Source organism: Serinus canaria, chromosome 5 (assembly GCF_022539315.1).
Source record: "Serinus canaria isolate serCan28SL12 chromosome 5, serCan2020, whole genome shotgun sequence".
NCBI classification, from domain to species: Eukaryota; Metazoa; Chordata; class Aves; order Passeriformes; family Fringillidae; genus Serinus; species Serinus canaria.
In genome coordinates, this window is record NC_066319.1 from 46,072,972 (window position 1) to 46,097,427 (window position 24,456).

Sequence of the window (24,456 nt, forward strand, 5' to 3'; positions counted from 1 at the left end):
ATGTTGAAATTTCCCCTCCAGTCATCCCAGTGTACAGTGCAATGCCTCCAGAGTGTCCTTTGGAAACAAGGCAGTGGGGACAGACCCCCTGAGTAAGCTGAGTCTGCAGGGTAACCCTGGCTCCCAGGGGAGCTCACCTTGATGAAGCGGTGAGGTGGGCTCCTGAGATCAAACATGGAACGGCTCACATCCAGGGATCCAGGCAAAGCACTGGGTCTTAAATCACTAACTAATAAGACGAAAGAACAATAAAAAACACATTAGCACCATTGCTAGGAAAAAAACCTCACTAAGAATAATTTTCACAAACTGCAGTATGATCTGCTGTTATCTAGTAATGTTTTTCAGGAACATGGGGATGGGGCAGGGGTGAAGAGATGGTGTCTTTTTCAAAAAAATAAATTTTTAATGAAGAAAATGTGAATTTTTATACAGAAAGCTGCCTGTAAAATATAAAAAAGCTGAAAGATTTTAATAATAAAAATATGTTGTTTACCAATAATAAGTAGAATTTCAGAAAATCATTAATGAGTTTACTTTTCAGTTTGTTTGTGTGGAGTTTTTTTTTAAGATAAAGAGAAGGGGCTTCACATTAAAATTCAAGAATTTCATTTTGTACCTTCCAAATAAATATATTTTGTAGTTCTAAACTCACACACATGAAAAACATCTCAGCACTCGCTGTGACAGACTAGGTTTACAGTTTTGTTTTAATAGTTTATAGATGTATAAAGAACTAAGTACTGAAACAGCTGTCAAAAAACTCTGGAGGAAAAATTTTAGAACTGTACTCTAGAAAAACCTTTCTTGTATTAAAACTTACTAAGACAAAACTAGTAAAGTGTTCTCTTTGCTTGAGGAGAAATGGAAAAAGAGATGATGGACTGAAGGGAAGATGTTCAAGACAGTTTAATAAAATCCATTTGGCTCCCACCACAGGTGCTTACAAAGCCTGGTAAAACCATATGTGTTAAAGGCTGCTAAAATTCTACATGTGTTCTGTTCTCTTAAAAAATATATGAAATAATCTTTTAATGTAGTCTCTATGGTAATTCAGAATTCTTTTAAAACAGAACACAGACTGAGACATTTTCCCCCAGCTGAAAATAAGAATGCTATACCATTCTAAATAAAACATCTTTTAAAATGTGAGCTGTTGCTGGCTTCCGATTTCACAGTGAGTGTGTACCTTTCCTGGGGTGTTGGAGTTTTCTGAATGCATTTGCCTTAGCAATCACAGGCAACAGCCAGTCATTTACTGCAGTCTGAACAGCATTCACTACAGGACACATACACCAATGAACAGCAGAGAAGACCATTTTTACCTAGGCAGTCAAACATTTTCTATCTAAACTTTTACTGTCTCGTAGCCCTCCCTCACTCTTACACACTGAGAAGTGGGGACATTGCTGTAGCTTCACAAGCAAACGACAAAAAGAGTCAGCATATAGCATCATGCCCCATTTTGCATCTGTTCTTATAACATCTGCTCCTGCATGCTTTTTGGTGCTTGCTCCTCTCCCCATACAGGTACTCCTCAGGCACTCCTCCTACTCAACAGACTGCCTGGCTTCCTTTTTCCATCTCCCTCACTCCTCTTACTGGTAGCTGAAATCTTGGGTACTGGGCCCTGGTCTAGATCAGAGGCAGCTACAGTATATCACTTTGCCAATTTCTCTACCTTCGTGTGATGCATACAAGCCTCGTTAAGCCCCTAAAAGACAAAAAGTAACAGTGCAGCTGAAAATTAAGCAGGGCTGGCTCTGCAGATTGATTCACCAACCAAGGAGTGTCTGTAGCACACCAACCAGCTTGAGAACTGCTATAACCACACAGTTCTTCTGTAGACTAATGGCTTTTATTCCTCTTACCTATAAACCCTGAAAAGGGGAGGAAGACAGAGAAGCAAGGGTGTGGGTCCTTTCTCACCTGATCCATACAATTTCCTGCTATCTGCTTTTGCCGGGCAGCGCCTGACGAGATCCGGCGAGATGCGATGCTCCAGGTAGAAGGGGTTGTAGACGTCATAGCCGGGCCACTGGTGCGCGCCGTGCAGCTCTGCCTTCCGCTCGCCAAACGAGGCTCTGGCCGACTCTGTGCAGCACAAGCAAACATCATATGCAAGAGTTCCAGACAGAACACATGCTGCCCGGCTTCAGAAGGCAGGCAGAGTGCCTTCAGGGCAAAGGACAAAATAGTTCAGTATTATCTACTCTGGGTAAAGTGGAAAATAAACAGAAAAAGAAAACCCACATTTACATTATGTCAGGTTTCCACAGTGTGTGAGCAAGCACTGGCATTAAATTGGTCATAAAAAACTATGCATACCTTCTCTTGGGGTTTTGCAGTAAATGCCTAAGTAGTTAAATACAGAAGGTTCCAAAGACAGAGAGCAAGACAGAAGTTAACAGGAAAAGTAGCACTCTGTGTATAGAAAACCTCCAAATTATTTAGTTACCTGCCCCCAGCATATTCTTACTGAACTAATGGACCCCCAGACCTTCAGGAAGATCTTGTACAGAAAGATAACGCAGCTTGTGACTGCAGTCTCCTTATCTACTTTCCATGCAAGTCTGTCCATGATAAAATCACTGGTCCAAAATTACTTGAATTGTGGGCTGAGGCATAAGTAGACATATGTGAGACTGCTTGAATCCCATCCCTTTACTCAGCTCATAATAATTTCAGAAAAAACACGCATGTCTCGGTCAGCAAAACAGTGAAGAACACTGCTGTAGTGTTCTTTACTGTCTGGGCTGAAAAGAAGCCATATGTAACAGCACATTAGAGAATGGGATGACCTGGATTCTGCCAAACTCTGATATTTGTTTCCTTCACTTTACCTCCCTGGACTTCAACCTATCTCTTAAGAAAATCTTTAGCCCACAGTAAAGTGCCTCCAGTTCTGCAGATGTCTTGCACCATAAGAGGCAAACTACCACTGCTCAAGAGTCCTCTCCTGCATGTGTTAGGAAAGTAAAAACCTTAAACACTGAGATGGAACATGGGCAGTGATAAAGCAAGAACTCAAGCAAAATGGGCTTGAGCATGATGTAAATCAGGATAAACACTAAAAGTGAGGCCACAAAGAATTGCTACACAGCAGATGATGGAAAATCCAGTGTTCCAGACCAGGAGCACTTCTTCCGGTGAGCTTACTTCTGTGAGAGCATGAGATACACTGCAGTGAGCACTGAAGAGAAAGGCTGCCAGAACTCAATTACTTTCAGAAGGGTTGCCAAGAGCTAACACTGAGCATGTTCTGTTTCACTAAAGGAAAATGGCCAGACATGCACAGAAAATGGTGAGGAACTGAGAGCAGCACTTGGACTTCTACAGATATTTAACAATGGTCTAAGAAAAAAGTACTCTGAATAGATTTTTTGAGTATGCTGGTGCTTTGGCTAATGTGAAAAAAGAATGACAGCACACTTCACTCTATTTAGTAAATCTCCCTTAAAAGTAAACACTGCATTTTTATGCACAGCTTTATGCAGCTTAAAGCTGTAGTTAAAAAAATTATTATTTATATTTGGAAAGAGAAATTAAAGTTGCCTACTTGACATGAGAGTCACTTTTCAAATATTTTTTCAAAAATCTAAAATATTAGCTCAAGACTCAATTATAAAGAGTCAGGTCATCCTGCCAGAAGATCTAACAGCTTGTAGCCTAAAGGACACTCGGTACAGGTCACTCAGAAATTATCAGGAAGCAGAATTCTCAATATAGACAAGTCAATGACAGTTAAGATTGTGTAAGAACAGCATGAACAAGGAAAACATTCATCTAAAGGCTGTTAGACACATCTTCCTTCTCTCTGGAGAACATCCATGCCTCAGAGTCCTTGATGACCTTCACTGTACTGTATTCTGACGATGAGATTAGACAAAGCTAGGCAGAGCCTAACCCTAGACCCAGTGAGAAAGGGGATAATCAGGAGCATGTCCTGCTTTTCCATAGCATATCCAACCACAGACTTACAAGAACTAGCTACTGAAATAGCAGGCAACTGGGGAGATCAGGCTCAGAGACAAGGGGGCCTCACATGTTCTACCTCCAACTCTTCAGCTGCCTGTTAATGGCTGCTGACATGCCAAATGAAACCCACTAGAAGGTGGGACACAGAATGGCCAGTCTGTGCTAAACAGCTCTGCTAGGCTGCCTAGCTTGGCTATGGTGCCAGTGGTACATGCAGCAGTGGGTGGGGAAGAAGTTTGGTAATAGCTCTGCAGGAGCAGGAAAGAAGCGACAGCAGGGACCTAGGGAGAAGAAGAGGGAAGGGTGGGAATAAAACCCCACAAACACAAAAAAGTTAGGTAGTACTGCATTAGTTGTTATGCAACATATGATTGCCTTCTTTCAGTTATTAGGCTTTTCACCTTCAGAAAGGAAATAAAGTCACATGGGACTAAGAACACACTACCAGCTTATCATGTCCTTGAGGCAAAGCAATCCTAGAGAAAACAACTGCTCAGGTATGTCTTTGTGCCAGAATTTTCCCTTACCTAATTCTGTGCATCTCCTGGCAGGACTAAAAGCCTAACAGCAGCATATGCTCTGTAACTCACATCAGTGGGACAGAATCCTATTCTTTTTAAATGCCACTGTGTCTAAATTGCACAGAGGATGAAGTACAAGATTGTTGTGAAGCAAAAAAGAAATAACTTCATATAAAATCTCATAACAGGAGATCTGCGCCCCCTGGTCTCCCAAAACCAGCAAAAGGAGCAGGAAATAATAGGGACAAAAAATTCTGCCAGATAGTAGCACCTGCCATCTATTGGCAAAATTTGAAAAGGAAGATGTGTTAGTATGTTAAAACATACCAGAGTATTAACCATGAAAGCCAGAACACCCTTCTCCTTTTACTTGAGAGATATGGATACTGGGGATATGTTAGGCCTTTCCTTGTCTCCACTAAATTCAATAAATTCTTTCTAAAGATTCCATTTCTTTTAAGCATCTTCCATTACTTTTGAATACGAGCACTAATGTGCAATCATCCCATTCAGTTTTATTCACACAACATCACAGAGATTCATAGTTGGATGACATACTTCCCAAAACCTCTCTGGGTGTCCAGAGAGAAAAGAAACAAGCTCCCCATTCTCCCCAGGGACATGGTCACAGCAGCAGCCTGACAGAGCTCAAGGGTTTGGACAATGCTCTCAGGCACCTGGAGTGACTCATGGGGTGTCCTGTGCAGGGCCTGGAGTTGGACTTGATGATCCTTTTGTGACCCTTCCAACTCAGCACAATCTATGATTCTTTGAAACAAGACCAGGCAAAGTTCTGCCAACATGTCTTCAGTAGGAATACTTAACATTCAAGGTGCAGCAGAAGCTAAACAACAATTTCAGCAGTACTGTCTGTATTTTACCTTTAATCCCTCCAGCATGTGAGATACTAGGAAGGTTCTTTGGCTGTACATAAGCCATTCTGAATGGAGGGACCACAAATGGTACCTCCTGACCATCCAGGGGCAGTTTAGAAAGCAAATAATCCTCAGAACAGCCAACTTGACGCTTCACTGACACAGAAGACAATGGAGGCTGCTCTACAATAGTTGGCTTGCTTGCAGCTACTGCTTCAGATTCCTGCACCATGGAAACTGCTAAAAATAAAGAGCAAGACAGACAGTACACATGTGCATTAATTTTTGAACAATACTATGAACAGAGCTCTTTTATTTAATAGTATCTCGGCTTGATACTTTACTTAACAGCTGCGAGTATTCAGTTTTACAGCATTCAGGAGTAGCACCAGGAAAAGATATTCATCCTCCTGACACCTGTACTGATCCAAACTCTTTGTTGCCCAAACTTCTACATTTATAGCTACCTTCTTCTTAAGTGAATTTGCACAAGAGCTACACTTGTATCATAGATGAGTTCTTCAAACAAATAAGACACCAAACAAAAACCTAACAGAGTTAAAAACACCCAGAGTTAAAAAAAAAACAAAAGCATTCAAATTGTCAGGGTTTGAAAGATATAAGACCTTTACACAGCCTTGGGTAAAAAAGCTGGCTTTTTTGGACAGTATTCTAGACTGCAAAGAGCAGACTTCAGACAACTGTTATTTCTCAGTTCCAATTCATAATACTAACAAGCATGGGTTCAATCTCCAAATACCTCCAAGTGGAGGTATGGAAAGAATTTTGGATGTTGTAAGAGAAATCAAGTTTATCAGGGATAACACAGTAATTCAATTAATGGGAAGTCTCATCACTAATGCAACAAAACTTTTATTAAACCCTCATTATGCCAGAACTCACGATCATTTTTTTCCTTGTCCACGCAGAAACACAATTTACAGCAGGTTTTTATACATTCTGTTGCCATTGTTTTCAGTGTTATAATTTAGAGGGGACCTCAATCAGCGATCCAGTGCAGCTATCAGACCTGAAAAACACAATAAAACAAACCACAGTAGATGGGAGTAAGTAACATCAGAATGCATATTACCAGCTATTCAATATGCAGCTGCTTTTTGTACACAGTCCCAGGATCAATCAGAAAGTTACTTCAGTCATAAAAGGATCAGAGCCATCAGATTTCTCTCACTGAGAAAAATCACTTTTATATAAAAGCACAAGGAAAGAGGTAGCTTTAACATATGGCATTCAAATACTTTCAGTGATCCACCCAGACAGGTCCCTGTCTTTTGGGAACACTAAAATTCTCCTCATATTTGTGTGTGCCACTGGGCTTTGGAGTTTACTCAGCTTTACAACTGTTTTGACATAGTATTGTCAAGCCATTTGCAAGATGTGTTTTTAATTTTGTTTCCCTTGTTCATGTTTCTCCTCTCCTCTTTCACTCCCCTACTATTTTCACATACATCTATACATGTTTACATTTTTCACTCGACATACTCCATACTTTAACTTGAAAACAGTCTTTATGATTGATGCCAAAATTGCCTTCTTTGAGAAGCTACTGCTTTCTCCTAATTGTATACACATGAAACCGAAGACCTGGTTTATTGTATAATTGTTTGCTGTGCACACAGAAATAAAGCACACTGACTTTCAGCAAAATAAGAGGCATGTAATCTACAAAAGAATGAGAACAAGTCTCTAACAGCTGGTTAACATTATAAGAACTTTATGACAATGCTAACCAGCCTCATTTAAATGTCTTTATTCATATCCTTATGTTCTCTTTTCAGAGACACACCGACAGCTGTGTTGCCTCCTGTCCAAAACTTTAGCTAAGTCTAGTCCTTTTATATCCACCTAAAGTACAAAAGGTTCTTAGGAGAACATACCCAAGACACAATTCTAACTCAATGAAGATTAGAAGACACTAAGCACAACATGAACATAGGTTGAAGGGATGAGGAAGACAACAAGTAAGATAAAGGGGGAAAGCATGGAGAAAATATTCAGTTTTACCAAAAGATGAAAAATGGACACGTTTGCTCAGTTATTTCAATTTCAAGAAATTTCAAAAGCATCTGTGCACCAACACAGAAACCATTCCCCCTGCAGCTTGAACAGTGCCATAATATTCATTGTAACACACAAAGTCTATGGAAATAACTCCAATATCCCCCAAATTTTTCTTGCATTAAAAGCCCCTCAAATTCTGTAGATGTCAAGTGGACTCAGCAAGCTACGGACACTTCCTCTAACTCAAAGACCATTACTTTGCACAGAATCCCTCTCTCAGTACTTGCCTTCATCTTAAAATTGTGAGTGTGAGTACATCAAGAGATCTCCATCAAAAATCTTCAGAGGCAATGCCACCAGCTCCAGAACCTACTCTGCATCTTTAGAGAAGCATGAGAATTTCTCATTAAATGCTCCATGGTTCAAGTGATCAGACTTTCACTGCTGCTCCTCCCTTGGAGTCATACTCAGGATAGCCAAGGCTGCTAATTTACTTTGGGTTCCCTTGCAGTGATTTTCCTTCCCAGCTGTTATCAGTATACAGCTGGAGTTAATATGCTTCACTCTTGTTCACCATGTTTAAACTGGACTGAAACAGCTGCTCTGTTTGCTCTAAGCTTTGCAACAATGCTATCTAAGCCTCAGTGGCAGTTTGCAGAGGCAAAACAGACTTTTATCTCAAAATGTCCAGATAGAATTTATTTGCTACTGCTGGTGAAGAAACCAAAATGTTAATACTGCCCTACTTTCTAGCTACATAAAGTAGAAAAAATCATTTTTCTGCATCAGAGAAAATTCAGTTCATGGTAGGGGATTGTTTAGCTGGAACAATTAATGTGAGCAAAGAAACAAATGGAAATCATCTGTCACAAGCAGCTGCCTTTCCTTCACAGGGGTGGGTGAGTGCCTTACCTAGAAAGAAAGGGCTTCCTATGGGTATTGAGGATTTCACAGTCATAATGCACTTCTACACCTCCTATTCTTCCATCATTAAAAAAGACCATGCTTTTCACAGTAAGGCCAAGTCAGCTGTGATAGTCTTGAACCATTACATTTTCTCCCCATTTATCAACATACAAATGTTCAGACATTTTTCTTCTATCTAAAGACAAATATAAAGCAATTCATTACTGCTTACTGTAAAGAAGAGTTAGGATTACAGATTGCTCTTTAGCAACAGGCAAGGCAATATCAACAGTGAATGCCGAAGTATATAGACTCACATCTTAAAGGTCCATTTCAGTTTTAGTTGAATTATAGGAGTTAGAGAAGAAAGTTCCATGACTAAGAGACTAGAACACTGTTTACACTTCTTTAAGCTTACAAATGAAATGGTTTCAGTGACAAACCTTGCACTTGGATCCCCAGACTTTCACCACAGCTACATTACAACAAAAAAAGACTGCATTTGCTGAGGGACAGGCCATTTAGACACAGCACTCCCTCATTCTGCATAGAGCACTTTATGGAATCAATAACATGGATGGTCTCAATTACTTTTAAAAGTTTTAATTCACTTAATTAAACTATCATGATAAAATTGTTGGGGTTTTTTTTGTCTGAGCAATCCTGGCAGTAAATTAGATGGCTTGGCTCCCACTTACTATATTTTTTTGTATCTGTATTTTCCAAGTTATGCCTACAGTTACTTATACAACTTTCACTGCATGCAAAAGTTTTCTCTTAACCACGTGGGAGAGAAAGAAATTTAGCAGGTTCTGTTGTATATTTTATTAACTAAAAATAAACAAAAACATTGAGAAGACTAAGTAAGTATTTCATGATCTTGACAAAAGTTGACATTTCTATCAAAGGTTAAACTTATCCCACATGCCAGATCCTTTTGCTGGTGTTTACTACCCAAAAATCCTCAGTATATAATTTAATAGTTGTTAAAAGGTTGCACTAGCATGAATTTATCTGGGAATATATTTATGAAATAAACCAAAACCGTAGAGACATTCATTAGGTGCACTACCAAATCCCAAAGAATTACTGACTTCCCAGCATTTTTACAAGAAGACTCCTTGACTTTCTACTCGACTTTTTGGGGTCAGTTTTTGTTAGGCAATATGCACATAACAAGGACAACCCTAATTTTTGAGATTCTAGACTGACAAAAGGATGGGGGAAAAGAGAATTTGCCCTCATTTCAGAACAAATAAACACAGAGAAATCAGGTTGCAGAGGAGGGAACTGAACCCACATCTTGTCACTCATGTGTAAAATTTTCTCTTTCTTGGTGTTTTTCACCAAATTCAGTAAGCCATTTCATTTCTCTCTTCTTGGTATCAAGCCAAAGTCAGATAAGCAAATGAAACTCAGTAAGAGTACTTCCACACTAAGGCAAAAAGAGAGCCAACCTTATTAGAACATCCTGGAAACAGCAGTTTAAAACCTAACCACACACATACACTGAGCCTAGAGAATTATAATAACTATTATTTTAATGGGTTTAGATGGAAAACATAAATTATCTTAATGATTTCCAGATTCCTCTGATAGAAATTTTGACTGAGCTAAAATCAGATAAACAGAGTATCAAAGACTTTATTTCCAAATGCCTCCAGAACAATTACAAGACAGAGATGTTTGGAGAAGAAAGTAAATATTTTCAACAACTCATTAAATAAAAAGAACATGATAGAAAACGGATGATAGCAATATTAAATATTAAAAGCTGAAAGCAGTCTGAAAAGAAATGTCAGGTCTTTACTGCCTTATGAGGAAAGGGTGTTTTGCAGTAAGACTGCAGGTTGCCAATGAATTTTACTGCATTTAGTCACAGCTCTGCTCCATAGGAGTTGAACAGGTAACACATTTATAACTGCACAGTAGAAACAAAGGTGAAATAGCTGTTCTTGAACAGGGAAAGCTGGCTAAGCCAGTGGTTTCAAACATTTTGAGATTTATTACCAGTCATAAATGTATATAATGCATTCTCAGATCTGCATTTTAGAAACATACCACAGCAAAATGCTAGCAGCAGTAAGTTCTCACACAGCAGGATGTGTAAAACAAAATACCCAGAAAAAAGGGATTATCAGTTCTTATACAGCTTTTGGGACAGATCTTTGAATGACAAAATTGTCTACAGCTCCAGGAGCCCCAGAAGAGCCAGGACACTTGGCAACATAGGAGGATCTGCCCTCTGGAGAAAGTGAGCTCAAGCTTGAGCTCACACCTCAGCCAAACACCTCGTTTCTGATACCTCTCCTGCCACCTGTTCATGCTGCTCTATGACATTCTGCCTTTTGGATCCAGAAGATACAGTCAGTCCCAGTCATAGAAATCCTTCAGAGAGCATAACAGCACCAGCTCAGGTCTCCAGATGTTTTTACAGAAGCACAGCACAGCAAAAGCTGTTTCTGATGTAGGTCAGATGGATTATCATTTGATGGGGCAGATGCTGCTCAAGGCTTAACTAGCACAGCCAGCTGTTTTGTGGTTTTGCTTCTGGGGGAGAGTGTCTGGGAGCTGTGCACCCCTCTCAGCACAGCTCTTCAGCTGAAGAGGGGTGGCTGATGGCCACCACGTCCCAAAACCAGCCAAGCCTAGTAAAACAGCCTAAGTGGTTTTGAGACATTTGCCTCCAGATACTTTGCTACCACAGCAGCAAGGACAGCACATGTACCTACACACACTTACCAAAAATATAGAGCCCACAGTTTTAAAACAAAAAACTAAAAATACTTAGTTTTTTGGGGACTGTAGGCAGATCTGACTTGTACTGCCCACATGGGAGAGACAGGTAATTCAAATGGGCCTGAGCATGTGAAAAGAGAGGACAGCTTTCATTCCTATTCATTATAAACTTCAGGAGTAGCAGGATGTCTGCAGGAACTACAAGAAAAGGAAACCAAAAATGTCATGCCAACACACACCTACAGGTGCATGCTAAGAAGCTCCTTTCTACACCTATTTCTGGAAGAAGGCCACAGCAGTGATATATGCAGTAACCAGTGGGTGGGTGTGGGCAGACATACACCCCCTTCTCTGCTTGTGGCCACAGCTCTTGTAAGAGCATGAAAGCTCTGCAAATTTGCATGCAGTGATTATTCCACTTCTTCTGCCTTCCAAGGAAATTAAGATATTGGGTGGCTTTCTTTTTTTTTGGGACTGGAAAAAAAGGGATTTTATCCTGAAAGCAGCAGATCACAAAGAAGATGCTGAAATAACACAACAGAAAAAGAGAAGTTATGAGGACACAACCAGAAAGACATTCTTGTGAGAGACATGTTACAAACAGTTCAACAGAAACATAATGAAGAGATGCAAAACTCTCCCAGTCCAACAAATGAATAAAACAGTGTAATTGCATATTTAAAACTGAAGAGAAGATCATGTGTCATTAAGCTATTTTAGCTGATGGAGATTTTATGACAGACATAAAAGGCACAGCCTGCCTTGGGCAAAGAGGCTCCCAGTGTTTGAGCAGTTATGCAGCTGAATCAGGTAACAGAAATAGATGGTAAAGTCACACTCCATGATGCAAACAAACCACCAACTGCCCAGGCTCAGGAAGCATCTTCCCACACTGGTAAATGATGACACAGCTGCACATCAGGGCAAGTTTTACATGTCCTTCTCACTGATCACAAAAACAGGAAACTGAACAGACCAGATCATGGGTATGAGCTGTCACAGTCCTGTGCTGCAACCTCCTCTCATTCACTTACAGTTTGCTAAAGCAGAATTTGGCTTTTGAAGACCAGAAGGCCCATTATAAGCCCCTGTCCCACTCCCCTCAGCTTCTGACACCTGTGGATTTCAACAAGTTATGCCTGCACTACACTCAGCAGATTTAGCAGAAAGACATCTTTTTATTTCAGAAAATATTACAATAATTAATTTCCTTATATACTACTATTTTAACTATCTCCAGGAACTATCCACCTCAGCCTCAACAATATCACAGGATAATCTAAGGTGAGAAAATATTTCATTTAATAATGGTTGTAAAGACAAGCCTGCTCTCGCTCTCACAGCACTGTACTGACATTCCAAACCACCAGTCCACTATTGGCTTTGCATCCTTCTGACTGTACTTTGAGCAAGTGAAAAAGATGAGGAAGGTGGGAGCCTGCAGACTGCACCTCCACACTCCCTTTGGTGACTGCCATAGCATTCAGGTAAGATATTGTTTGCTGGGTTCTCCTACAGGTAACAATTGCAGGCAACGTTTCAATCTCTTGTAATCAGCAGGAGTGCTCAGTATGTTACTGCTATCACCCAGGATGTGACAACTGTACAGAAATATTATTTAACTTCAGCAAGCTTCTCTCGAGGGAAAGAAAACCACCTCAGATATCAGTTCTTGGCTTAAGTGTTGTCATAGCAGTGAATGCAGAGCTCACTGTGAGCCCACGAGCTGCTTTGCATCTTCTCCTGCCAATGAGGTCTAGCTCTAACTGTGCCAGGGCAGAAACTTCTCTTGGAGCGGCCACATCTTCCCAAACGCACTTTTGAGGGAACATACCATGTCCCATTCCAGCTTTGCCTTCTCTTTCCAGCTTCTCTGCCCAGACAAAGATGATCTAATGTATGTGTCTCTCCGTGCAGGCCCTGAGCTGAACCCTAAGGATCACTTGTGCAATCTAGCTGTGGTCTCAATTCAGCTCAGCAGCTGCTTCTTCCCAGGGCTCCAGCCTGGAGGAGGCCAAATGGCTTTCAGCACATCTGCACACACAGCCCAGGCACAGAGCACCAGAGTACATCACAAAGAAGAACTAACTGCTCCTGCCTACTTCCCCTAAGAAAAATAAAGCTGAGCAGGTGTGTGTGCTTGAGCTATTGTGCTAGAGGAACAACTGCTTCTGCTTTTCAGGCACCCCTTGGAGAAGGGGAACAAGCCCTGGCACAAGTACAGGATCCAAAGTTGTCCTTCTGACAGGGACCCCAGGGACACCCTGCCTCTGGTTTAGCACTACAGACTTGCACCTGCAGCCCTCAGATGTAGACTTAATCCAATCCTACCCCAGAATGCAAAACATTAATAATACAATTTACAAGGGCCAAAAGAAAAATTTCCGTAAATCTGAACCAGTTTTTCTTGTGTGAGATTCATATTTGAATTAAGAAGGAAACATTATAAATCTATCCCAAGATAAATCTTAAAACTTCAGATTTTAATATGCCGAATCCCCTCTGCTCTGGGCTGTAAAAGTTGATATAATGTTTCTTCCTAATGTTGCATTAGGCAAGCAACCAATTCATCCAATTACTAATCTGACAACACTGTTCCTGTGAACCGAAGATAAATTCACTGACTTGGACAAGAATGTACAATATTGTATGTATTGGGGCAGTAAACAAAAGAATAAATCCATTGTGTTGGACTGCAGACCTTTCTGGATTCAGATGGAAAACGGCAAAGCAAGAGTTGAAGTCAGGACACCAGAAAAGAAAGCTGAAGAGACTAAAATATCTATAAAAAAAGAACTTGGCTTTTGATGAGAACATGGAAAGAATTCAACATAAGATAAGTCCTTTGCTCTAAGCAGATTAGGAACAAATCACAACAATCACCAATTGTTACTTTATAATCTAACTTAAAACTTAAGACTTTCTTTATGTATTCTGTGGTAGGTTTTAATCCAATTTTTTCTCTTTCTGCCGTTAATGCCAAGAAGCCATGAAAATAGAACTGTCAGCAGTCCTTCTATAGCTCTGATACCAAACAAAACTGGAAACATCTGGATTCATTTTTCAACAAGACAGCCAAGAAGAAGGTATTTTAGGCAAGAGCATCTGCCTGTGGAGTTCCCTAACATGGCTAAATGTGTCTAGTTTTGAAAAGATGGCCCTTGGAAACCAACTCAATGCAACACTGAAAAAGAGCATTAAATGGCATTCAGGATTCCTCAGCTGCTGCCAGGACCACAGAGCCATACAGAAAACACATGGATACACATATACCATCCAGACAGCTAATGCAAACAGCTCTTCGTATATTTGGGGAAAAAAAAAATAAAAGAAAAGAAAAGAAAGAAGGAAACCCAAGCAGTTTTGCATGGAAAAATAGTTTCATTACCACTAAAACAAGAATGAAGATGGACAATTTCTTTACATGTATGTGGGCATACATGTCTACTGCTTTGTTTTAGGTGGAGCAGTTTTTTAATAGTTATTTTACACATAATTGTTATCCAGTTTCATGATGAAAACAAAAAACCTGTCATGATGAAGACAAAAAACTCAATGATGGAGTTTCCAATAGGTGAGGATTCCCAGCTCAGCAGTTCTGTCCCATACTGTCACTGCAGAACCAGTTACACAGGGCTGAGAGGAAGCAAACCTGTAGGCTGTAGAGATGAAAGCTGAAAGACTATGTCTGAGATTAGGAAAGGAAAGGTGACTCAAGTACATTTCATATATGAAAACAGGTTAAATGAATGAATCAAGAACAGGAAATGGGAACTGATCTTAAATAATTCAAATCCAAACCAGACTGGGAGTATGGCTCTGCAGGGCATGTGTACTGAGCTCAGGAAGCTGCCTAAACACACACTGAAATAAAAGTCCAGAAGGATACCGTCCTTATAAAGTACAACTGTATATTACTTTTTGCATGAAATCCACCCAGACCAGGAACCCAGAAGCACTATAAGAGCCCCAGCAGTGCCTCTCAGAGAGCTGTACTGGCTGGAGTTGTTGGCAGCTGCCCAGCCAGATGAGTGGTAACCAGGCATTGTGTAACAGAGGCTTTTTTCAAGGACTTTGCACAGACACAGGAGAAATAGCAGAAATCAAAACTGTCTCAATTTAATGGCAGTATCAAAGATCCCAATCATTATTGGCCAAATGCTGCTACAACTCTGGGACATGGTGGTGGGGCTCTGCTCCCTTCTGAGGAGACAGAGGTCCTGAGAGCAGAAGTAGGCAGCATGAAGCTGCCATTCCCTGCTTTCTCTTAGGACAGAACTGTTGAACAACACAGTGAACAACTGCTACACCATAAATGTTTTTTTTAAAAAATCCTACAGGTTTTTTTTTTTTTTAAATATGGGTTTTTAAAAAAATCCTATTGAGTTTAAATCAACACTCTTCCTAAGAGATTTTGGACCCATGATTTCACACCCTGGTCAAACTAGATCTGGAAGTACATATACCACAAACAGAATGTAAGCCAGAGTAATTTAGGGAGATGTTCTGTGTTTTATTAAGGCTTCATGGAAGAAATTTTTTTGCAATTCAGGTCACTGCTGAGATGATGGAGAACCTGAATGGGAAAGTCAGAGAAAGTTCCCAATCTAGAGCCCAACAACTCCCTTTTGCAAAAGTAAATCATGAAGAAAGAAAACTCAACAAAACCAACAGAGAATTAAAAGTTTTAGGATTTCCCCCTTCTGCAAAATTAAACTGGTCTTGAGAATGTTTAGCACTCCTAAGTGACAACAAAACAACAGAATTTCCCTCAGAAACAGGATACAACTTGCTTTTGTATCAATTCACCACTAACCACAAAGGCTCTGCTCAAGTGACTTTTAAACCTTAGCCTGACCAACCCTCCTCTCTGCATGGCAGGTGCCTTCCTTCTTGGAAGATGTACAAACACAGTGGACTGACTGCAGAAGAGAATTCTGCCACAGCCCTGCATTTCTCTGCCCTCTCCAGCGCCTGTCAAGTCCTGGTCAAGGGCTGGGCCATCTCTGGCCACATGAACCACCTGGCCCAGCTTCAACAAGCAGGGTGGGCAAAGCCACCCCCAGCCCCCTCTGCCCAGAGGCATGAGAACTCTGTGGGCTAAATTAGTGGAGTGAAATGGAGGTTTCAAAGTCATTGGGACATGGCCCTTCTAGACTGCTCTTTTCAAAGCTGGTTTAGCTGCCAAAGGATTATCTCCAGAACTCACTCTTCAGGCCATGGCAGTGACCACAAGGACCCCCCAAACATCAACACCCTTCATTTGGGACCTAATTATCTGTTCTCTTCAGTTTAAGTCTTGCTATTAGATCACTGAAAAACAAAGATTCAAAACAAAATCACCAGGGTACAATTTACAGGAAAGATAAGCACCGGATTGACGACGTAATTTATTTTTGGCACTGAATTAGTGCAAACTTCAGCTGCAGTGACCCACAAACAAATACTCATACTAAGCTTAAGACAAGTATCCTCACCAATTCTGCATGGTTTGGTGTATTAAGATCAGTAAAAAATATAATGGAACACAAAGAAGCTCAAGCAAACCCAGGTTCTGAACCTCTTCTCAGTTTAGATGGGAAGATCCATCCTGGCTGCAAAAGGCCACCAGCCTAACTTCCCTCTGCACAAGCAATCCTCCTGATGGAGCCTGAGCAGCATTACTGACTAGAACAACAACATGGCTCAACTCAAACAGAGACTGCTCTACTTTAACTCAGAGCTTGCTCTGCCCTTCGTTTTAAAGAGATGAGATCTCAAGTTCTCTGCTGACAGAGACTGGGTGTTGTCCTACTCAGATTAGAGAGAATATTTACCACATTTAAGGTATCAGGGGAGATAGCAATTCAGAGTAAACAAAGCCATTCTTCTATAAAATTAAACAGGAATCCAAAGAGAGGAGAAATACATCAGGATATGCATCACATAAAATTCACTAAATGAAGTAAATAGCACCTTAATCAAGCAAAAAAGTTCAATAAATGTTTCACCAAAGTCAAAGTGTGCTGCTGGTATAAGCCACAGCAGACAGGAGAGACACGAAGACAGGAGGCCTAAGCTAGCCAAAGTCTGGCTCCTAGTTGAGGCTGTCCTGGCATGGCAGGTCCCCTGGCTCTGCCCACCACACACGGGGGCTGCATCTGCCTGTCCCAGACTTGCTGAAAGGGCTGGCTGCTACTGGGGGGGCTCTTCAGCTCTGCCTTGCCAGCAGCCACTCCTGCAGGACCCAGTAAACATGCAGCTGCACAGGGAGCTGGCCCAGCTCACTGATTAGATACAAAAGCAAATTACCAAAATAAACAACTTTAAAAAAAAAAAAAAAAAAAAAAAAAAGTAGTTTTTCAACTCTCCCTGTGGATGACTGCACAAGGAGGGGTCAGAATGCAGTGGGGAAAATGGGGGGCCAGAGCAGGACTGCCCATTTCACAGCCAAGCCACAGCCCTGGGGAGTGCACTTAGAGTAACTTACAACTGAAACTGAACCACCCACCAGCAGGATGAGTGAAAAGCAAACCAGCAGATACTAAACAAGTGACAGAACGAACAAGGAAAACAACTAAGCCTGAGGTTTAGGACAAAGAGAAAGAGACCAGTGCCTAAACTTTTTTTCCAACATTGTAAATTAATAGCCTGCACACACATGACTGAACAATCCCGCCCACATTCATTCTTTCCACAGCATAAGAAGAAAGAGGAATTAATCACCTGGGGATCCATCATCTAAATTAAATGCAGGGGAGGGGAGTGGAATTCACGTGACATCTGTGAAGTCCAACATACCCTCTGGGTGCAACGTTTTTAGTAGGTGTCATTTTTATAAGTATTGGCAAGAATCAAGGGACACTTCAGTAATAAATGTATTCTCTTGAAATTAAGTATTGCTTAACCACATGCCTTCTGAAAAAATATATTTTAATATTTAACATACAGTTGGAAAAGGATGAAAAATTAAACTTCCCCAAGCCTGGATTTATGCCCTAGCCACTGAGTTGTAAGATCACAGCTCACCTAATGAATATTTGTGTACTGAAAGCAAGGTGAAACAGTTTAATAAGTAAGAAGCCAGAGACCACCAGCCCAGAACAGCACAAAGGTTTATGGGTCTAGCACTCTCTTGAGAGCTGAAAGATGCAAAATCAGAACTTGATTCTTCACATGTGTCCAACAGCTATAGAAATAACCCAGAAAGAGCAGGAAGGGGAGGAAAAAAGGCATGGCAATGTATTCCTTTGCGTGGTTTTTAAGTACTCCTGATTCCCTGATATAGACTTGGACTCTCCAAGAAGAACTTATCAATGCTTCTGAATGCCTGGACAGCTTGGGCACCCAGCTAATCACCACTGTAAAAACTAAAGGCACATAAAGCAGCAAACCTCAATGCATTCAGCAAGTACCACTGAGCCTGCAGAGATGAGAGACTGAAGGCTGGGACTGCAAAGGTCCAGCTCCAAGGTATGGGTGCACACAGGATCTTTTAGATGGGAAGGCAGTGGACAGCTGTGGCCCCGGGGACATCCCGAGACCTTGTTATTTTCCTGCACAATTACAGCAGGCTGACTGAAGTGTGCATTGTAGAAACAGTCACAATACCAACCTTCTCGTTCTTATCTAGAGAAATCAAATCCACATCAAAGGAGAGTTACAAGACCAGCTTAATTAATGATGGTATTTATTTCAGATTGCTGTTTAACAACAGGGGTGATCCAAACCACCCAGGAATCCAGCTTCATGGTATGGAATTATCAACTGTGAACAGGACAACTTGAAACAGCTTACAATTATACCTGCTGCTTTAGCAGTGCTCTTGGATACAGCAGGACATCAGTAAATATGTGTTTTCTGATGCTAATTTCATCTCCTTCGTGAGATGAAATTAGCATCAGAAAACACATATTTACTGATGTCCTGCTGTATCCAAGAAAGTCTAGCTATATTCTCAACTTCCTTTGGAGTTGTGGCTAAACCACATCTCTAATTACTTAAAGCCTAGATGAAGATGATCTAATTAGCTATGATGAAGATGATCTAATTAGCTACTGCTGGCCTGTGACAACACTTAGCTGCTAATACACACAGAACATTTGAACTTTAGAAGGCCATTTTCATCCAGCAATAGCACGTCGAAACTGTTTTAAGTCCAACTGAACCTCGGACCTCATTTGAATGAAGATTCAATTTCCCAGTACTTCAAAATAGTTACCACTTTCCTACCTGCCTACATCTCCCAAAGTCGATGGGAATCGCAGACACTCGGCCGGCTCCTCGGGCAGCTCGGGCTCCCCTCACCTCCGTGCCCTGCCCTGCCCTGCCCGCGGTCCCCGGACGGGGATCCTGCCCTGGCCCCGCTGCCCGGCCCGGTACCTGCTGCGATGGCGCTGCCGGCCCCTCTGCCCGCCGGAGCTGCCGCACGACGGGGACGGAGCCGAATCGGAGCCGAATCCGGAGCCGCCGCTCCCCGCCGCCGCCCGGCCCCCGCCCGCGCTCTCTCTCAGGCGGGCAGTGCCGCCCGGCCGGCCCGGTGCGCTCCCGCAGCGCTTACTCACCGATCGCTATCGCCGAGGGGGAGTTTCCCCGGCGGCTCGGGACTCTCCCGCCTCACCTGCGCTACTCGCTGGGGCAAGCTTGCCTCCAAATGGCTGCCAGTGACTCTTCTTTGGCTCTTGCTGGACCGACACCTGCAAAGCCGGTCCAGAGCTGCCCCTCGCTTTGCTAGAAGCACAACAACGCTTCTGTTTTAGAGACAAAAAGCGAATTTTTCATGTCTTACAATGTTCTTAGAAAACGGCACGTCCAGGCGGAATATGGATCCGTGTTAGATCCATATTCACGTCCTTCACGAGGACACCTGAGAAAGCCCCTGCCACGAGAGTGCACAGTTCGAGGGTAATTTAGGGATCGCACACAACTGATTGGTTTAGAATTTTCAGCAGGAAGTTCTGGGTTGGAAATTTCTTTGCAGGAAGGAAAAGTTCTGTAAGTGTCAAGGTGGTTTCTCCTTGATTCTAGTTTTGGTAACTGGAACAATACCCCAAGAGGCAAATATGAGGAAAAGGTGGGGCTGGATTAGCAGGGAAAAGTGTATATTTCCCCAAAGAAATGTTGTTTACACTCTGAGAGCACTTAAATTTCCAGTCATTGAAGTTTTGCACAGTTATCCTAGTAGGTCTTGATTTGCAGTCTTTAGTGGCTTCCCCATTCACCAAGACTGTATTGTTTCTTGTTACAATATTTTTCATTTTAAATTTAATAACACCACAGATCTGCTGCTAACTAAGGATTTCATGCCTGTCATCATGCAGTGTAACACAGCTACTTCAAGCTCCAGAGCCACTGTAAGGGGAGAGAGACCCTCTGCCAAAAGCACAGACTTATAAATTTGGAGCTGACAAAGCATCTCTGTTCATCTCTGCTCAGAGCCAGTTGCAAGCTCTGGTATCTCATAGCAGAGAGGCTCTGCCTCCTGCTAATGGAACTCATGAGGTTATGCATGGTCACTGTTTTAAAGAAATACCAGTAACCTGGTATGCTTCCAGAATTATCTGGGTCCTCCTGAGGTGCACATTAATCACACATTTCAAGGCATCTCACTGGATTAATTTACACGACCAAACAGCTTTACTTTCACTGTTCACAGAAGTGTGTTGTTAAACTACTGATAAGGCCCCTGGATGCAGCTTGCTGCTATCAAGTTACCTCGGTATTGTTGTGCTCCGGGGCTTTTCGGGCTCTCAACTACTTCCAGTCCTGCCTGAACGGCTCTCTGGCTGCTGGAATTGCAGGGCAGCAGCAGCCATCCCTTGAGACTTTAGTCTGCCTGTCTGATGAAGGAAAAGACATTAAAACCAGTATTTTTGACAAGGCAGTTAGAGAAAAAAAAACAGTTTGCGATATGACCTTCCTTCTTCATCCAGGCAAGACTGTGCCCTGTAGTTTGAGAGGGCCTATTAACACATCTCTGTGGCTCTTCTGGTGGTTTGGGACACCTTTCAGTCTTTTCAGCCACTTGGAAGTTGGGAAGTTTGTTTCAATAAGCACAAAATTCAGCTGTGCATGGTAAGGGATGTGGACAATCTGATCTTGTGTGCATGGGGAGAGCATTCCTGTCCTGTGGTGCTTTTAGCTGGGATGGGAGACAAACCTCCCTCCTTCCTTGAAAGGTTTTTGTTGCAAAGAAACCTAATCTGAAGATCAGCAGTGAAACCAATTTGCCTCTTTTCTTGTCAGCTGCAAATATGATCTTGCTTCCCTGCCAGCCTCCTGGCAGCATCCAGAGTGCTCCATGCTCTGCTGTATCTTTCTGTAGCTAAACCTTGCCTGACAAAGCTGGTGATGTTCCCCTGCCTCACTGGCTCCTGCTGTTGGCTCCCCTCTCCTCTGGTGACCATTCCAGGCTGTCATTGCAGCCACCCATCCTCTCTCATTCCTGGTTCTCTGCAGCTGCTCCTTATGCTGCTCCAGGCACCCCCTGTACTGAGAGCAAGCTAATAAACTGGGCTGCTTTTGGCTGGCTCTGCCAAACCACAGCGCTCTCAGCTCCAGAAATGCAGGGCTGAAATACTTGAGCAGACCCATGCAGGGCCAATAGAAGAGAATTTATTAGTCTGGGCTATGCTTCACCTCTCATATTCCCCAGTGAGGCCTGTCTCATCTGTTTTGAACCTCTGCACCACAAGACTTTTTCACTTGCTGCTGAGCCTGTTTATGCTATTGGATTACAACTTCCCAGTGTTTTTCTTGTTGAAAGAGAAGTAGCCAGAAGACTATAGAAAGTAGCTACAAGCAGGAGTCTATATTGTCATCTCTGGGCCTCAAACCTTTAGGAACTGGACCTGAAATAATAAAACCCCCATGTATAAATACTGACACAAAGCTTGAGTAATTATTTACATCTGCAAACACTTTCAAACAGATTAAGACCCTTTTTCTTCACTCTCTGCAAATGCTCCAGTGAACAAAGTTTTCAGCAGGAGTGCTGATGGAGGCTGCAGCTTTGAATAAATTCAGACTGAATTCTCCCACGTGATCCTTTGCATCAGAAACCTGATCCCACCACCTGTGCACACTTACTGACATGCCAACTTCCATGTTAGAAATCAAGGAGTTCAGAGGTTGAATCAATGTTTGCACAGAGCACACTGAAATCTTTTAAGCACGAAAGTGGAAGACATAATTGCTTAGAAGTTCTTGCCTAGTTTATGAAGAATTACATGAAATTAAGCAGCTGGTGGTTCCAAATAGTTTTCCCAGCTCTCTCCCAGCTGAGAATCCTTCAGAGCGAGCAAGCATTTAACACCACTACTTATGAAATATTTTAGTTGCAGAAACTAACATCAAGTGATGTACTTATGATCAGAGTTAAATTCCAGTGTGTGTTGCAGTAGCCAAGTGATGAGCTCAGCCATCAGGACCTGAAAGCAGGGCGTTATCAGGACGAGTCCAGCACACAGCCCACACCATCCAATAGCCAAACCCCCTGTGTCAAACCCCCTGTTTGTCCAATAGCCAAACCCCCCAAACTAAATTGGGTTTTCTGACTCAGAGACTTTTTGAGAGGAAAAAGGGATTTCGCAACTTAGATTTCAGATTTCAGTGAAATAGCAGAGTGGTTTTCAGCTAAAGTCTCAAAGAAGTCAATACACCTTTGTTACAAACAACTTCTGCAGCCAGAGGATTTTACTACCATTAAAGTTTTTGCAGCAGTAATCTTTGTCTCCTGAGGGTTTTTTGGGAGCAACATGAAACTGTTTCCTCATCCTCCTTGTCCTGCTCTCAGCTGGAGCCTGGTTTCTTTCCATTCCCATCATAACCTTTGGGTTTAGCTGACACCTTCCCTCCTCTGCCACAGATGCTGGGTGTGGTCCACACACTTCATTAGAGAAAGCTGCTATAATTCAGTCTGTTACTATTATTTTTTATTTTTATCTCCTTTTATCAAATGCATGTTTAACATCATACTTTCTTGACGTTACCTGTTGTAATTCTGCCCACCATCTGAGACTGCAACCACTTGCCCTCTCCCACAGAGCTGCACAAGGACAGCTTTATTGCACAATGTCCAGTACCATTTGAAAACATTGCTACAGTGCCTAGACAAGCAATTACATGGAGATACTCTGCTGTTCAACTTAGACACTCTCTTTATCTCATTCAGATTTGCTGTACTGTGATTTTAAAAATAGATTTTCTGGCTTGTTATGTTTTGCCTTATGCTGTAAGGCAGATTTTCTTTGCATACAGGCATCGTTAACACATTCTGATAATAAATCCAAGGAGGGCTCATCCTTTGGGCACCAGAGCACTTTGGTCCTGTCTCTCCACAGCCAGTCCCACACCTGTGTGAGCTGCAGCAGTTGCTCTGTGCTCCACATGGCCTTTAACATTGTCAGTGGCTGCCAGCCCCAAACTGTCCAAAGGTGAGGGAAGGCTCCAGGGTGGATAATCACTGAAGCACAAGGGTGCTGCTCTGCACAGGCCATCGTTTTCAGCCCTGAGTGATGAACAGGAGTGACTGGGGGTGCAGGAGCAAATGGTTGTTTCCTCCTCAGGAGACATTTGTTGCTGCTGCCAGTGTCTAGGGATCCAAGATGATGAATCCAATAAACTCAGGAGGCGTTATAAACCTTTCTGTGTAGTTCAGAAAAGGATGTAACAGAGCCAAAGCGTGCTCCTTGCAGTGTTTTCTAATCTTATCCTTTTCTTGCCTGACTTCATTAAGAACCAGATGCTCTTAATCTGGCACAGGTTTGGGAGGACATTGTCACATCTACTGAAAAAAGATAAGACTAAATGTTATCAGCATATTGACACCTTCAGATATTTTTTATAGGTCTTATACCTGGAAGATTGTGGATAGGTTGTTCTAGCCCAGCTCTAAAATGAGCTTGCTACATCAAAAATCAGTTGGCATATCAAATGTATCATTTAGAGCCAAACAATTCCAGTAGTTTCCTCTTTGATTTAATGCTGTAAGACAATATATTTATATAGTCTGCAGTTTACAAATTAAGTTTTTCAGGGTTCAGGGTAAAAGAGAAAGTTAGAACCTTATCTGCTGCTGATTTCAGGAAAGATATGAAATTTGAATTATCTTAAAAGTTCCTGTCTACCTTTCAGTGCAGTAGTTGGACTTGGTTCAATAACAGGATTTCAGGCCGTTCCCAAACCTTCATTGTTAGGGGAAAAAAACCCCTACAACAAAACAGGAAAGACCTGTTTCAGAAAAGGCTGTTGTATCACTGAGAAAGGGCCCATGGAACACCTGACTCTGAAATATGCTTATTTATTATAAATAATTTCCATGGCGTCACATTAACAAACATAAAAGGTCACGAACTCCCGTATTTGAAGAAAATGTGTTTGACATCTGGGATCTGGCAGAAGTTCCTCCTGTGGGATGGATTGTTTGTGCAGAGCTT

At 41.9% G+C, this 24,456-nt stretch overlaps 1 protein-coding gene across 3 annotated transcripts in view; it reads right to left on the bottom strand.

The window, feature by feature from the left end:
• Positions 1–19,546, bottom strand: part of TC2N (tandem C2 domains, nuclear) — a 30,090-nt gene extending 10,544 nt beyond the window's left edge. The window contains exons 1-5 of one of the 3 annotated variants that reach the window (XM_018907302.3): positions 19,403–19,546; positions 6,278–6,404; positions 5,381–5,614; positions 1,930–2,094; positions 138–229 (exon numbers count right to left, since the gene is read on the bottom strand). In XM_018907302.3, the coding sequence (XP_018762847.2) occupies positions 138–229; positions 1,930–2,094; positions 5,381–5,614; positions 6,278–6,344 (558 nt within the window). In that variant the 5' untranslated portion in view covers positions 6,345–6,404; positions 19,403–19,546. The other 2 variants (XM_009101807.4, XM_018907301.3) reach the window with 2 other exon arrangements.
• Between the last annotated feature and the right edge of the window lie 4,910 nt (positions 19,547–24,456).